The sequence below is a fragment of the Somniosus microcephalus genome, chromosome 17 (genome assembly GCF_052327205.1).
Source record: "Somniosus microcephalus isolate GS21.2 chromosome 17, FLI_Smic_1.0, whole genome shotgun sequence".
Lineage (NCBI taxonomy): Eukaryota > Metazoa > Chordata > Chondrichthyes > Squaliformes > Somniosidae > Somniosus > Somniosus microcephalus.
The window spans coordinates 12,795,976-12,811,073 of NC_141003.1; the positions used below are offsets into that span (position 1 = coordinate 12,795,976).

A 15,098-nucleotide genomic window follows, 5' to 3' on the forward strand; every position below is an offset into this window, starting at 1 on the left:
AAAAAGGTTTCCCCTCATATATCGTCTCTGGTTCTTTTGCCAATCACCTTGAATCTGTGCCCTCTGGTTATCGACGCTTCAGCCGTTGGAAACAGTTTCTCTTTATTTACTCTATCTAAACCTTTAATGATTTTGAACACCTCCTATCAAATCTCCTCTTAGCCTTCTCTGCTCCAAGGAGAACAACCCCAGCTTCTCCCGTCTATCCATGTAACTGTAATCCCTGGAACCATTCTAATAAATCTCTTCTGCGCCCTCTCTAAAACCATCACAACCTTCCTAAAGTGTGGTGCCCAGAATTGGACACAATACTCCAGCTGGGGCCAAACTAGTGTTTTATATTGGTTTAGCATAACTTCCTGGCTTTTGTACTCTGTGCCTGTTTATAAAGCCCAGAATCCTATCTGCTTTATTAACTGATTTGTTAACCTGTCCTGCCACCGTCAAAGATTTGTGCACAAACACCCCCAGTTCTCTCTCTCCTTGCATTCCCTACCATAAAATTGTACCATTTAGTATAAATGGTCTCTCCTCAATCTTCCAACCAAAATGTGTCACCTCGCACTTCTCTGTCATGTGTCCACCCATTCCACCAGCCTTCTTGAAGTCTATTACTATCTTTCTCACTGTTTACTACACTCCTAAGGCTTGTGTCATCGGCAAGGACACCAGGGATAACTCCCCTGCTCCTCTTCAGAATAGTGCCATGGGATCTTTTACGTCCACCCGAGGAACCGAGGCCCCGTCTGCTCTAACGTCTCATCCAAAAGGCGGCACCTCTGACAGTGCGGCACTCCCTCAGCACTGCACTGGAGTGTCAGCCTGGATTTTTGTGCTCCAGTCTCTGGAGTGGGACTTGAACCCGCGACCTTCTGACTCAGAGGCGAGGGTGCTACCCACTGAGCCACGACCGACACAAATGTATTGGCTGTGAACCGCGTTGGGACGTCCTGAGGTTGTTCCCTGTCCATCGACTCCACCCCTCTCCCTGGCAACTCTCTGAGGCTGAACTGGACCGTTCGTAACCTTGGTGTCATATTTAACCCTGAGCTGAGCTCCCGACCACATATCCGCGTCATCACCAAGACTGCCCACTTCCACCTCTAACAACGCCCGTCTCCGCCCCGCCCCGCCTCATCTGCTGCTGAAACCCTCATCCATGCCTTTGTTCCCTCTTGACTTGACTACTCCAATGCTCTCTTGGCCAGCGTCCCATCTTCCACCCTCCATAAACTTGATCTCATCCAAAACTCTGCTGCCCGTATCCTAAATCGCCCCATGTCCCGTTCACCCATCCCATCTCCCTTTTTCCCCCCCCCCCCCCCAGGGATTCAGATTCAGATTCAGATTAGATTTATTTGCCATATGTAACAAGTACAATGGAATGCTTGTTCCCCGTAGGGACGCGTCAGCTATACATTGCACCAAGTGCGGCATAACTCCAGCCTGGCTGGCAGCAGGTTGCCCGTCGTTGCTAACGCACTCTGCTCCGCTCCACATTCCAGCAAGTCAGCACTGCATCAGGAATGAGAAGTGTTTGATTTTGAGATTGTTGAAGGGAGTGGGCGTTGTCTTGTTTTGCACACTTTGTACAAAAATAATAAATTGCAGGACAACGGAGTATTACAGTTTAAACTCTCTCTTTAATGAAGCATCAGGTCTGTAAGCTTTCTCAATCAATACAGCACCGTGTGGACAAGATGGAGTCAGGACCCCCTGGGTCTTCTAAACAATAGCAGTCCTTACAGATGCCTGCAGGCCAATGACAACTCAGCATGTGATCACATGTGAATCTAATAGGTATTCCTTACAGATGCCTGCGGGCCAATGATAATTCAATATGCAAATGTTACAGGCGTAAAGCAACCGTTGCCCGGAATTGTTGCTGCGTTGAATGGAATGGTCACTCGCACGGCATCTCCCATTGCCGGTCGGTCAGTTTTCTCATTACGGCGGTGCGTGTGTCTGTTTATTTTGTTCTGTAAAGTGGTGTTTGCGGAGTGCGGTTAAAATGGGGACTTCACAGCGACGGTGTCTGGCAGAAGGAGTCGGACTTGAAGCAAGGTTTCTGTAGATCTGTGTTGTCATGGGACCTGAGATTTTAAGCAACAATTATCCATGTATTAACTGAGGAGAGGTGAGGGCTGCCTTAGTGTTGAGCTGCTCGATTGGGTTCATACTTACAGGTACGTGGCTGTGTGGTGAACGGGGCCACCAGCAGATTACGTACAATTTACAGCTCGGAAACATGCCTTTCGGCCCAGCAGGTCAATGCCAGTGTTTATGGTCACACGAGCCTCCTCCCACCCTACATCATCTCACCCTAACAGCATATCCTTCTATTCCTTTCTCCCTCATGTGCCTATCTAGCTTCCCCTTAAATGCATCTCTGCGAGTCCCACATTCTCACCTCTCTCTGGGTAAAGAAGTTTCTCCTGAATTCCCTATTGGATTTATTAGTGACTATCTTATATTTATGACCCCTAGCTTTGGTTTCCCTCACAAAGAGAAACATCCTCTTGTATCATCCCTGGGAATCTTTTTTGCACCTTCTCCAGTGCCTCTATATCTAGTTGGGAGAAATAAAGGCATTTTTAAATCACATAGCGCAGTAGGCACTTTACAGCCTTCCGGACTCGATATCGAGTTCAACAATTTCAGATCATAACCTCGGCCCCTATTGCATTTTTACTTATAATTTATCCACATCTTTGTTTTGGCCCTCCCCCCCCCCCCCCCCCTCTTTTTTTTCTCTCCCACATGGCAGCTGTCTCCCATTCTGCCAGAACATTTCACAAGAACATAAGAAGTAGGAGCAGGAGTAGGCCATACGGCCCCTCGGGCCTGCTCCGCCATTCAATAGGATCATGGCTGATCCGAATCTAGACTCACGTCCACTTCCCTGCCCTCTCCCCGTAACCCCTAATTCCCTTATCAGCTAGGAAACTGTCTATCTCCGTTTTAAATTTATTTAATGTCGCAGCTTCCACAGCTCTCTGGGGTAGCAAATTCCATAGATTTACTACCCTCTGAGTGAAGAAGTTTCTCCTCATCTCAGTTTTGAAAGGGCAGCCCCTTATTCTAAGATTATGACCCCTAGTTCTAGTCTCACCCATCAGTGGAAACATCCTCCCCGCATCCACCCGATCAAGCCCCCTCACAATCTTGTATGTTTCGATAAGATCGCCTCTCATTCTTCTGAATTCCAATGAGTAGAGGCCCAACCTACTCAACCTTTCCTCATACGTCAACCCCCTCATCTCTGGAATCAACTGAGTGAACCTTCTCTGAACCGCCTCGAGAGCAAGTATATCTTTTCTTAAATATGGAAACCAAAACTGCACGCAGTATTCCAGGTGTGGCCTCACCAATACCCTGTATAACTGCAGCAAGACTTCCCTGTTTTTATACTCCATCCCCCTTGCAATAAAAGCCAAGATTCCATTGGCCTTCCTGATCACCTGCTGTACCTGCATACTAACCTTCTGTGTTTCATGCACCAGGACCCCCAGATCCCTTTGTACTGTAGCACTTTGCAGTTTCTCTCCATTTAGATAATAACTTGCTCTTTGATTTTTTTCTGCCAAAGTGCATAACCTCACACTTTCCAACATTATATTGCATCTGCCAAATCTCTGCCCACTCACTTAGCCTGTCTATGTCCTTTTGCAGGTTTTGTATGTCCTCCTCACTCACTGCTTTCCCTCCCATCTTTGTATCGTCGGCAAACTTGGATATGTTGCACTTGGTCCCTTCCTCCAAATCGTTAATATAGATTGTAAAGAGTTGGGGTCCCAGCACTGACCCCTGCGGAACACCGCTAGTTACTGATTGCCAGCCCGAGAATGAACCATTTATCCCAACTCTCTGTTTTCTGTTAGATAGCCAATCTTCCACCCATACCAGTATATTACCCCCCAATCCTGTGATTTCTTATCTTGATCAGTAATCTTTTGTGTGGAACCTTGTCAAATGCCTTTTGGAAGTCCAAATACACTACATCCACTGGTTCCCTTTTATCCACCCTGTATGTTACATCCTCAAAGAATTCGAGCAAATTTGTCAAACATGACTTCCCCTTCATAAAACCATGCTGACTCTGTCCTATTAAATTATGCGTATCCAAATGCTCTGTTACTGTTTCCTCAATAATGGACTCCAACATTTTGCCAACCACAGATGTTAGGCTAACTGGTCTATAGTTTCCAGCTTTTTGTCTACTTCCCTTCTTAAATATGGGTGTTACATTAGCAGTTTTCCAATCTGCCGGGACCTTTCCTGAGTCCAGGGAGTTCTGGAAAATAATCACCAATGCATCCACAATCCCTACTGCCACTTCTCTCAAGACCCTAGGATGTAGGCCATCAGGTCTGGGGGATTTATCCGCCTTAAGTCCCATTATTTTACTAAGTACCATCTCCTTAGTGATTTTAATCGTGTTTAGATCCTCCCCCCCATTGCCCCCTGTTTGTCCAGTGTTGGGATATTTTTAGTGTCCTCTACTGTAAAGACTGATACAAAATATTTGTTCAGCATCTTTGCCATCCCCATGTTCCCCACCACTAGTTTCCCGGTCCCATCCTCTAAGGGACCAACGTTCACTTTAGCCACCCTTTTTCTTTTTATATAGCTGTAGAAACTCTTGCTATCTGTTTTTATATTTTTTGCTAGTTTACTTTCATAATCTATCTTCCCTTTCTTAATTAATCTTAGTTATTGTTTGCTCGCTTTTAAATGCTTCCCAATCTTCTATCCTCCCACTAGATTTGGCTACTTTATATGCCCTTGTTTTCAGTCGGATACTATCCTTTATTACTTTACTAAGCCACGGATGGCTGTCTTTTCTTTTATTCCCCTTTTTCCTCAGTGGAATATATTTATCTTGAAAGATGTGAAAAAGCTCCTTGCATGTAGACCACTGCTCTTGTACCGTCTTACACTTTAATCTGTTTTCCCAGTCCACTTTAGTCAATTCTACTCTCATACCTTCATAGTCTCCTTTATTTAAGCTCAGTACACTGGTTTGAGATCCAACACTCTCATCCTCAAACTGAATTTGGAATTCAACCATATTATGGTCACTCATTCCAAGGGGCTCCTTTACTAGGACATTTTTTATTAATCCTGTCTCATTACACAGGACCAGATCTAAGATTGCCTGCCCCCTGGTTGGTTCAGTTACATACTGCTCAAGGAACCCATCCCTAATACACTCAATGAACTCATCCTCAAGGCAGCCCTGCCCAATTTGATTAGTCCAGTCAATATGAAAGTTAAAATCCCCCATGATTATAGCTGTTCCCTTATTGCAAGCCCCAACTATTTCCTGATTTATACTCCGACCAACAGAGTTGCAACTGTTTGGAGGCCTATAGACTACACCCACTAGTGACTTTTTCCCCTTATTATTCCTTATCTCCACCCAAACTATTTCACTATCCTGATCCTTTGACCCAATATCATTTCTGACTATTGCAGTGATTCCATCCTTGATTAACATAGCAACCCCACCTCCCTTTCCTTCCTGTCTGTCCTTCCTAATTGTCAAATACCCTTGTATGTTTAGTTCCCAGTCATGATTATCTTGCAGCCATGTTTCCGTAATGGCCACCAGATCATACCCATGTGTAGTTATTTGTACCGTCAACTTGTCAATTTTGTTACGAATGCTGCGTGCATTCAGATAAAGAACTTTCAAATATGTTTTCTGACAATTTATTCCTGCTTTTACTACTTTACCTTTTTATCATTATACATTCTGTCCCTTCCTGACACGCTCTGATTTTTAATTCCCCCACTGCTACCTTGCTCTATTGCCTTCTCCGCTGTCATTTTTATTTTTCGCTCTCTTTAAACCTCCCCCCCACTAATTAGTTTAAAGCCCTCTCTACAGCCCTAGTTATTCGATTCGCCAGGACTCTAGTCCCAGCACTGGCCAAGTGAAGTCCGTCCCAACGGAACAGCTCTCTCCTGTCCCAGTACTGATGCCAGTGTCCCAGGAAGCAAAACCCATTTCTCCCACACCAGTCTTGGAGCCACGCATTTAACGCTCTAATTTTATTTGTCCTAGCCAAATTTGCACGTGGCTCAGGTAGTAATCCAGAGATTATTACCCTTGTGGTTCTGCTTTTTAATTTGGCCCCTAGCTGCTCAAACTCCCTCAGCAGAACCTCCTTCCTTGTCCTATCTATGTCGTTGGCACCAACATGGACCATGACAACTGGATCCTCCTCCTCCCACTCCAAGTTTCTCTCCAGCCCAGAGGAGATGTCCTTAACCCTTGCACCGGGCAGGCAGCACAGCCTTCGGGACTCTCGCTCTCGGCTGCAAAGAACACTATCTATCCCCCTAACGATACTATCCCCTACCACTACAACATTTCTTTTCTTTTATTTCCCCCCACTTGAATGGCCCCCCGCTCCACGGTGCTGTGGCCAGGTTGCTCATCCTCCCCGCAGTCCCTGTCCCCATCCTCACAGGGAGTAAGAGCCTCGAACCTGTTGGACAAGAGCAAGGGCTGCGGCTCCTCCAACACTACCTCCTGGATCCCCGTACCTGCCTCACTTCTAGTCACACCATCCTGTCCCTGACCACGGACTACATCTGAATTAATTAATCTAATTGTTGTGACTACCTCCTGAAAGAGTGTCCAGGTAACTCTCCCCCTCCCTGATGTGTCTCAGTGTTTGAAGCTCGGATTCTAGCTCATCAACACGGAGCCGGAATTCCTCGAGCAGCCAACACTTACTGCAAATGTGATCACCGTGAGCATCAATGGTGTCCACCAGCTCCCACATATTGCAGCAGCAACACATCACCTGATCTCCCATTCTATGTAATAATTAAATTTATTAATATTCTTAAATACCCTCTGCCCCGATTGTAGATGATGAATATCGCACCTTAGAAACTATAAACCACAGAGTTTAAGCTTAAAAAAGAGCAAAATACTCACCAACCAATCACTTACCCGCTTTCTGGTGACGTCACACTTGGATTACTTTTTACCTCTCTCCTTCCCTCTGAGTTCCAAGATTGGAGATTGGTAAAACTACCTGGGTCTTGGGAGCCTTTATACAGCCGCTCAGCCCGCGATTCCCGACGATTCTCGCACTGAGGCCTTACCTGGGTCTCGGGAGCCTTTATACAGCCGCTCAGCCTGCAATTCCCGCCGATTCTCGCACTAAGGCCTTACCTGGTCTCTGGAGCCTTTATACAGCCGCTCAGCCCGCGATTCCTGCCGATTCTCGCACTAAGGCCTTACCTGGGTCTCAGGAGCCTTTATACAGCCGCTCAGCCTGCAATTCCCGCCGATTCTCGCACTGAGGCCTTACCTGGGTCTCGGGAGCCTTTATACAGCCACTCAGCCCACGATTCCTGCCGATTCTCGCACTGAGGCCTTACCTGGTCTCTGGAGCCTTTATACAGCCACTCAGCCCACGATTCCTGCCGATTCTCGCACTAAGGCCTTACCTGGTCTCTGGAGCCTTTATACAGCCACTCAGCCCACGATTCCTGCCGATTCTCGCACTAAGGCCTTACCTGGTCTCTGGAGCCTTTATACAGCCACTCAGCCCGCGATTCCCGCCGATTCTCGCACTGAGGCCTTACCTGGTCTCGGGAGCCTTTATACAGCCACTCAGCCCACGATTCCCGCCGATTCTCGCACTGAGGCCTTACGTGGTCTCTGGAGCCTTTATACAGCCGCCTAATCTGAGCCGTCTTTTGTCTCCACGAGTCTTATCACCATCTCGTCTCGTTTTTGAATACCTCTTAATGTCTCTTCCCTTCTTTTGTTCTCTCCCAGCCCTGCCTTTCGATCTATTTCATTTCCAGTTTTGACAGAGTTTGACTCGAAGCGTTGACTCTATTTTCTCTCCACGGATGTTGCCTGCCTGCTGAGTTTTTCCAGCATTTTCTGTTGTTATTTTGGATTTCCAGCATCTGCAGTATTTTGCTATCGTAGTAGCGCAGCTAGTTTAGCTCCAGGGCTGGTGGTCTTCGCCTCTTTCCCGCCCGAGCTAATGTTCTCCCTGTCTTCCCTGAAACACCCACTCCTGCACGGGTACGGTCCATCAGGCTCTGAGCATCTGCTTCAGCAGCCATTCTTCAGTTGTGAGTGTGCTGTGAGGAGGATGCCGAGAAACTCCAGTATGATTTGGACAAGTGGGGTGATTGGGCAGAAGCAATATAATGTGGATAAATGCGAGGTTATCCACTTTGGTGGCAAAAACAGGAAGGCAGATTATTATCTGAATGGCAATAGATTGGGAGAAGGGGAAGTACAACGAGACCTGGGTGTCCTTGTGCACCAGTCGCTGAAGGTAAGCATGCAGGTGCAGCAGGCGGTTAAGAAGGCAAATGGTATGTTGGCCTTCGTAGCGAGAGGATTCGAGTACAGGAACAAGGATGTCTTGCTGCAGTTGTACAGGGCCTTGGTGAGACCACACCTTGAGTATTGTGTGCAGTTTTGGTCGCCTTATCTGAGGAAGGATGTTCTTGCCATGGTTGGAGTGCAGGGAAGATTCACCAGGCTGATACCTGGGATGACAGGAATGACGTATGAGGAGAGATTGGGTTGATTGGGCTTATATTCGCTGGAGTTTAGAAGAATGAGAGGGGATCTCATTGAAACTTATAAAATTCTAACAAGACTAGACAGACTCGATGCAGGAAGGATGTTCCTGATGGCGGGGGAGTCTAGAACCAAGGGTCACAGTCTAAGGATAAGGGGTAGGCCATTTAGGACAGAGATGAGGAGGAATTTCTTCACCCAGAGAGTGGTGAACCTGTGGAATTCTCTACCACAGAAGGCAGTTGAGGCCAATTCATTAAATATATTCAAGAAGGAGTTAGATATATTTCTTAAGGCTAAAGGGATATGGGGAGAAAGCAGGGACAGGTTACTGAATTTGGATGATCAGCCATGATCTCATTGAATGGCGGAGCAGGCTCGAGGGGCCGAATGGCCTACTCCTGCTCCTATCTTCTATGTTGCGAGGGCACCCTGGAGAGTATACCCAAGGGATATGTCCAACACCTGCCTACTTTCCAGTATGGGTCACTGACTAGAGTTCGGGAGAAGATATTGTGATTGTTTGTATTTCTTCCTCCTCCTTCCCACTTCGGCAAGCGGAGGCCAATTGTAACTCTCGGCGGCTGCCCTCGTTGAGACTGGCCAACTCGTCAAATACCAGGAATCGGACGCGGGATCCTGGTCTTTTCAGGATTGCCGCTCCATTGGCAGTTTCCATTGTCTCAGTGAGGGTGGTGAGTATCTTTTATATTGGAAGTTTAAGAACCACCGCACATTTTGGGCATGGCTTTCAAGTAGTTAGCTGAAAACGGTTGTTTATTAATCTGGGATTGTAGCGGTTGGGTGTAGGGTTTGTGATGCCGCTCTACCTCATGCATCCAGCGCAGCTGCAGTTGTTTGGCATCTTCCCAGGGCCTCCATTGGCAAGGCACCGTATGATGTGTCCCATAGTTTCAGACAATCGGGTCTTGTGTTTACTTTGTTCTGCCTACAGTTTTGCTCACTGGACTGGCACTGATGTCACCCATGGTGCCTGTCGTTTAATGACCAGGTTTGGAACAGCAGGAGGCCATTCAGCCCCTCAAGCCTGTTCCGCCATTAAATCATCGTGGCCGATCAGCCCCTCAACTCCATTTTGCCGTCTTTGCTCCATATCCCTTGATACCTTTGTCTAAACCATTTTGAAAAGAGCTTAATGATGTCAGCCCTCTTCTCCAGATCATGCCCCTCCCAGAATTTTCCCTTTAAATCACTTGTTTTTTTTTTGCATTTATTTAAGACGTGGTGATTCATTAACAAAACCGTTATTTGCTGTGCTTCACTTTCTTGGTGTCAGCTGCAGCTCAGCCGTAGCACTCTCTTTCTCCTGAGTCGGAAGGTTGTGGGTTCAAGTCCCACTCCAGAGACTTGAGCACAAAATCCAGGCTGACACTCCAGTGTAGTACTGAGGGAGTGCTGCACTGTCGGAGGTGCCGTCTTTCGGATGAGATGTTAAGCCGAGGCCCCGCCTGTCCTCTCGGATGGATGTAAAAGTTCCCATGGCACTATTCGAAGAGGAGCAGGGGAGGTCTCCCCAGTGTCCTGGGTCAATATTTATCCCTCAACCAAATGGTATCGTGACATCTTTTACGTCCAGCTGAGGGGGCAGACGGGACCTCAGCTTAACGTCATAGCTGAAAGACGGCACCTTCGACAGTGCTGCACTCCCTCAGTACCGCACTGGAGTTTCAGCCTGGATTATAAACCACGGGGAAAAAAATCTTTTGCTGGGATTGTACGGTGCCATTTAAAGATCAAGTAAAACAAACTTGGTCATCATTCAAGAGAGTTATAACCTTTTCAAGCACCACTTTAAATCCCGGCCAATTACATATTCCAGCTGACTCGTGCAGTATAATCTGTCCTCATGTTTGAAATTCTGGCTTGTTAAAATTATTTGGACAGTTCATTGAAGAAATCAGTTACTTATATCCTAACGGTCCCTGAAGATTTAACCGTGAGGAAACGCTAATTGTATTGTAATTTTAGCAGAAGGATTTTTAATTTGAGGATTGCCTTTTGTTTTGGTGGGAAAATGATGGGGAAACATTTAGAAAATGATAGTTCTAATTTTAATATATCTCTGCACTTATCTGATGCATTCTGTTATCAAGTGTTCACTTAAGTGGAATCGATTATAAATTCTATGGACTCTGGAACAGTTCCCATGGATTGGAGGGTAGCTAATGTTACCCCACTGTTCACAAAGATGGTAGAGAGAAAACGGGGAATTATAGACCGGTAAGCCTGACATCGGTCGTGGGGAAAATGCTAGAGTCCATTATAAAAGATGTAATAGCAGAGCACTTGGAAAACTGACAGGACCGGACAAAGTCAACATAGATTTACAAAAGGTAAATCGTGCTTGACTAATCTGGAATTTTTTGAGGATGTAACTGGTAGAATAGATAAGGGAGAACCAGTGGATGTGGTGTATTTGGACTTTCAGAAGGCTTTTGATAAGGTCCTGCATAAGAGATTAGCGTGTAAAGTTAAAGCACATGGGATTGGGGGTAAGGTACTGACTTGGATAGAGAACTGGTTGGCAGACAGGAAGCAAAGAGTTGGAATAAACAGGTCTTTTTCCAGAGTGGCAGGCAGTGACTAGTGGGGTACTGCAGGGATCGGTGCTAGGACCCCAGCTATTCACAATATATATTAATGATCTAGACGAGGGAACTAGATGTAATACCTCCAAGTTTGCAGACGACACAAAGCTGGGCGGGCGTGTGTGCTGTGAGGAGGATGCCGAGAAACTCCAGTATGATTTGGACAGGTTGGGTGATTGGGCAGATGCATGGCAGATGCAATATAATGTGGATAAATGCGAGGTTATCCACTTTGGTGGCAAAAACAGGAAGGCAGATTATTATCTGAACGGCAATAGATTGGGAGAAGGGGAAGTGCAACGAGACCTGGGTGTCCTTGTGCACCAGTCACTGAAGGTAAGCATGCAGGTGCAGCAGGCGGTTAAGAAGGCAAATGGTATTTTGGCCTTCTTAGCGAGAGGATTCGAGTACAGGAGCAAGGATGTCTTGCTGCAGTTGTACGGGGCCTTGGTGAGACCACACCTTGAATAGTGTGTGCAGTTTTGGTCGCCTTATCTGAGGAAGGATGTTCTTGCCATGGTTGGAGTGCAGGGAAGATTCACCAGGCTGATACCTGGGATGACAGGAATGACGTATGAGGAGAGATTGGGTCGATTGGGCTTATATTCACTGGAATTTAGAAGAATGAGAGGGGATCTCATTGAAACTTATAAAATTCTAACAGGACTAGACAGACTAGATGCAGGAAGGATGTTTCTTATGGCCGGGGAGTCCAGAACCATGGGTCACAGTCTAAAAATAAGGGGTAAACTATTTAGGACAGAGATAAGGAGGAATTTCTTCACCCAGAGCGTGGTGAACCTGTGAAATTCTCTACTACAAAAGGCAGTTGAGGCCAATTCATTAAATACATTCAGGAAGGAGTTAGATATATTTCTTAAGGCTAAAGGGATATGGGGAGAAAGCAGGGACAGGGTACTGAATTTGGATGATCAGCCATGATGTCATTAAATGGCGGAGCAGGCTCGAGGGGCCGAATGGCCTACTCCTCCTATCTTCTATGATTAAGATTTCACTTGTTAGTCAGAACTAACTGTACAAACTGCTTGTTAAACTCGGAATGATTCCAGTGCTCAAAACAAAGACATTGCTTATCAAAAATAATTTTCCTAAAAGGACGCACGCACTTCTGACGAGGTGTCAGCTGTGGCACAGTGGGTAGCACCCTCGCCTCGGAGTCAGAAGGTTGTGGGTTCAAGTCCCACTCCAGGGGTTTGAGCAAAAATCCAGGCTGGCACTCCAGTGCAGTGCTGAGGGAGTGCTGCACTGTCGGAGGTGCCGTCTTTCGGATGAGACGTTAAACCGAGGCCCCGTCTGCCCCCTCAGGTGGACGTAAACGTTCCCACGGTACTATTTTGAAGAAGAGCAGGTGAGTTCTCCCTGATGTCCTGGCCAATATTTATTCCTCAATCCACATCACTGAAAAGGATTATCTGGTCATTATCACATTGCTGTCTGTGGGAGCTTGCTGTGCGCGAATTGGCTGCTGCGTTTGCTACATTACAACAGTGACTACACTTCAAAGGCACCTGATTGGCTGTGAAGCGCTTTGGGATGCCCCGAAGTCGTGAAAGGCGCTATACAACAACTTCTATCTATTTATATAGTGCCTTTAACGTAATAAAACGTCCCAAGGCGCTGCACAGGAGTGTTATCAAAAAAAAAACTGACACCGAGCCATAAAAGGAGATATTAGGGCAGCTTGGTCAAAGAGGTAGGTTTTAAGGAGCGCCTTAAAGGAGGAAAGAGAAGTGGCGAGGCGGAGAGATTTAGGGAGGGAATTCCAGCGCTTAGGGCCTCGGCTGCTGAAGGCACGGCCACGAATGGTGGAGCGACTTAAAATATAAGTTTTTTTAATATAAGTAACTCATCCAAGAGCAAGTGAGTTGCCGGACATTTGTATTCGCATGGATAGTACTCCACTCTACCATGGAGTGGTTGGAAGTCTACTTGGGCTAACTTTCCCTTTCAGGGTGGGCTTCGGATCGTAGTCGTACTGCCATGAGACTCTCGCAGGTGAGACGCCTGTATCCCTAGAAGGTGTAGGTTCGAGCGTGAGGCGAGCTGCCGCATGTGTCTGATTGATCATCGGGGGTTGGTGGAAGATGAGGCACCGCTCACCTCGCCGACTCTCCCCTCGGATCAGGAAGCCGGCAGCAGAGGGAGCTTTTTGAAATGGAGAGAGGGCTAGTTTCCGGCCTCCTGAGTTAGCCCGGTGTGAGTCACCTCCCACACTGGTGACTTTAGAGGATAATGTTGATTGAATCTGACCTGAAAATGTTTTCCTTCTTTCACAGACATCTCTTGCCTCTGCGGGTGCCGACCAGGAAACCCCGCTAACATCATCAGTTGCTGTACAAGCCGGCAATGAAGATAGTTCTGAGGTATGTAATCGCCAAACTATACATACAATTTCATTCTTCATAGTCAACTACTGAAGTCGTTCTTCCTTTACTGCAATAGATCTCCTAAAAGGGTTAAATTATGAGGACAGGTTGCATAGACCAAGCTTGTATTCTCTCGATTATAGAAGATTAAGGGGTGAACTAATTGAGGTGTTAAAGACGATTAAAGGATTTGATGGGTTAGATAGAGAAACTATTTCCTCTAGTAGGGGAGTCCAGACCAAGGGGGCGTAACCTTAAGATTAGAGCCAGGCTGTTCAGGGGTGATGTCAGGAAGCACTTCTGTGCACAAAGGGTGGTGGGAATCTGGAACCATGGGTTCAATTGAAAATTTTAAAACTGAGCTTGATTAATTTTTGTTCGGTAAGGGCAGTGTTCCCTTTAATCTGCGCAGCACTCTGCAGCTCCAGCCCAGCCGGCTCACCGGCTTTCAGATACGAAAAACTGCGCAGACCCTTAAAGGGGCCGCACACCCAAAACAAAATTAAAGGGTTCATTCGGTAAGGGTATTGAGGTGTATGGAACTAAGGCGGGTAAATGGAGTTGAGATACAGATCAGCCATGGTCTGATTGAATGGCGGAGCAGGCTCGAGGGGCTGAATGGACTCCTCCTGTCCCTATGTTCTTTCGATCCACGTATTAAGTCAGGTCACTATTGCTGGTCCATTGAAATGAGGACAATTTCAGTGTTCTCATTGTGAAAATGATGCGGTATGATTTAAATATTTTAAACGTATTTCCGCCTGCTCTCGGTACCCCTTCCTTGCCACGGACCGTTCCCTGGTCGAGTGAGTGCGCGGGTAGGGTGGCATGCTTGCCAGCTCTGCTTGAGGAACGGGCACTGAGGTGCAAGAATAAAAAGAAAACTGCACACGCTGGCAATCTGGCAGTGCGGAAACGGACCAGAGCTCAGTCTGCATCTGCGCAGGGAAGAGGCAAGTTAGCACCTCGGATGTGACCCTTCCAACGGAACTGGGAAAATGAATCAAGCATCAGAATAAAATGGGAGGGAGGGATGGATGGACAAGAATAATCCCTGTGGAATGACCTGCCGTGTGCTTGAGAGAAATGAAACCGGAGAGGGTTAGACGGCTAAGGCCTTTACAGCAGGCGATGGGAAGAAGTGCAATATAAGGAATTCCAGACCAGAGAGAGACGGAGACCGAGACCGAGAACAAGTCAGTGGCAGTGGAGGATACATCGAGTTTGGAATGGAAATGGGAGAAATGGGCAAAAGACAAAGCAGAGTCTGAGGGCCTGAAGATAAGACCAGGCCGACACCCTGACGCAGACCTCCTGTGTACTGAAGAAGGTTCTTTGCACAAGTGTGTAAGAATTGACTGGGGTGATTTGTCTTTATCCTTCCTTCTCCCTTTTTAGGGTGCGAGTTTCCTCAAAGCATGGCTCAGATTGACGGCCTTTACATGTTCCGCATCGGAACAGGAGGAGGCCATTCAGCCCCTCGAACCTGTTCCACCGTTCAATTAGATCGTGGCTGATCTGTACCTC

At 46.9% G+C, this 15,098-nt stretch overlaps 1 protein-coding gene across 4 annotated transcripts in view; it reads left to right on the plus strand.

Annotated features, from left to right (window-relative positions):
• Positions 1–15,098, plus strand: part of LOC147105504 (early endosome antigen 1-like) — an 84,989-nt gene that overhangs the window by 9,779 nt on the left and 60,112 nt on the right. For all 4 annotated transcript variants that reach the window (XM_086009920.1, XM_086009922.1, XM_086009919.1 and 1 more), the window contains exon 2: positions 13,482–13,568. In XM_086009920.1, the coding sequence (XP_085866046.1) occupies positions 13,482–13,568 (87 nt within the window). The remainder of the gene's footprint in view (positions 1–13,481; positions 13,569–15,098) is intronic.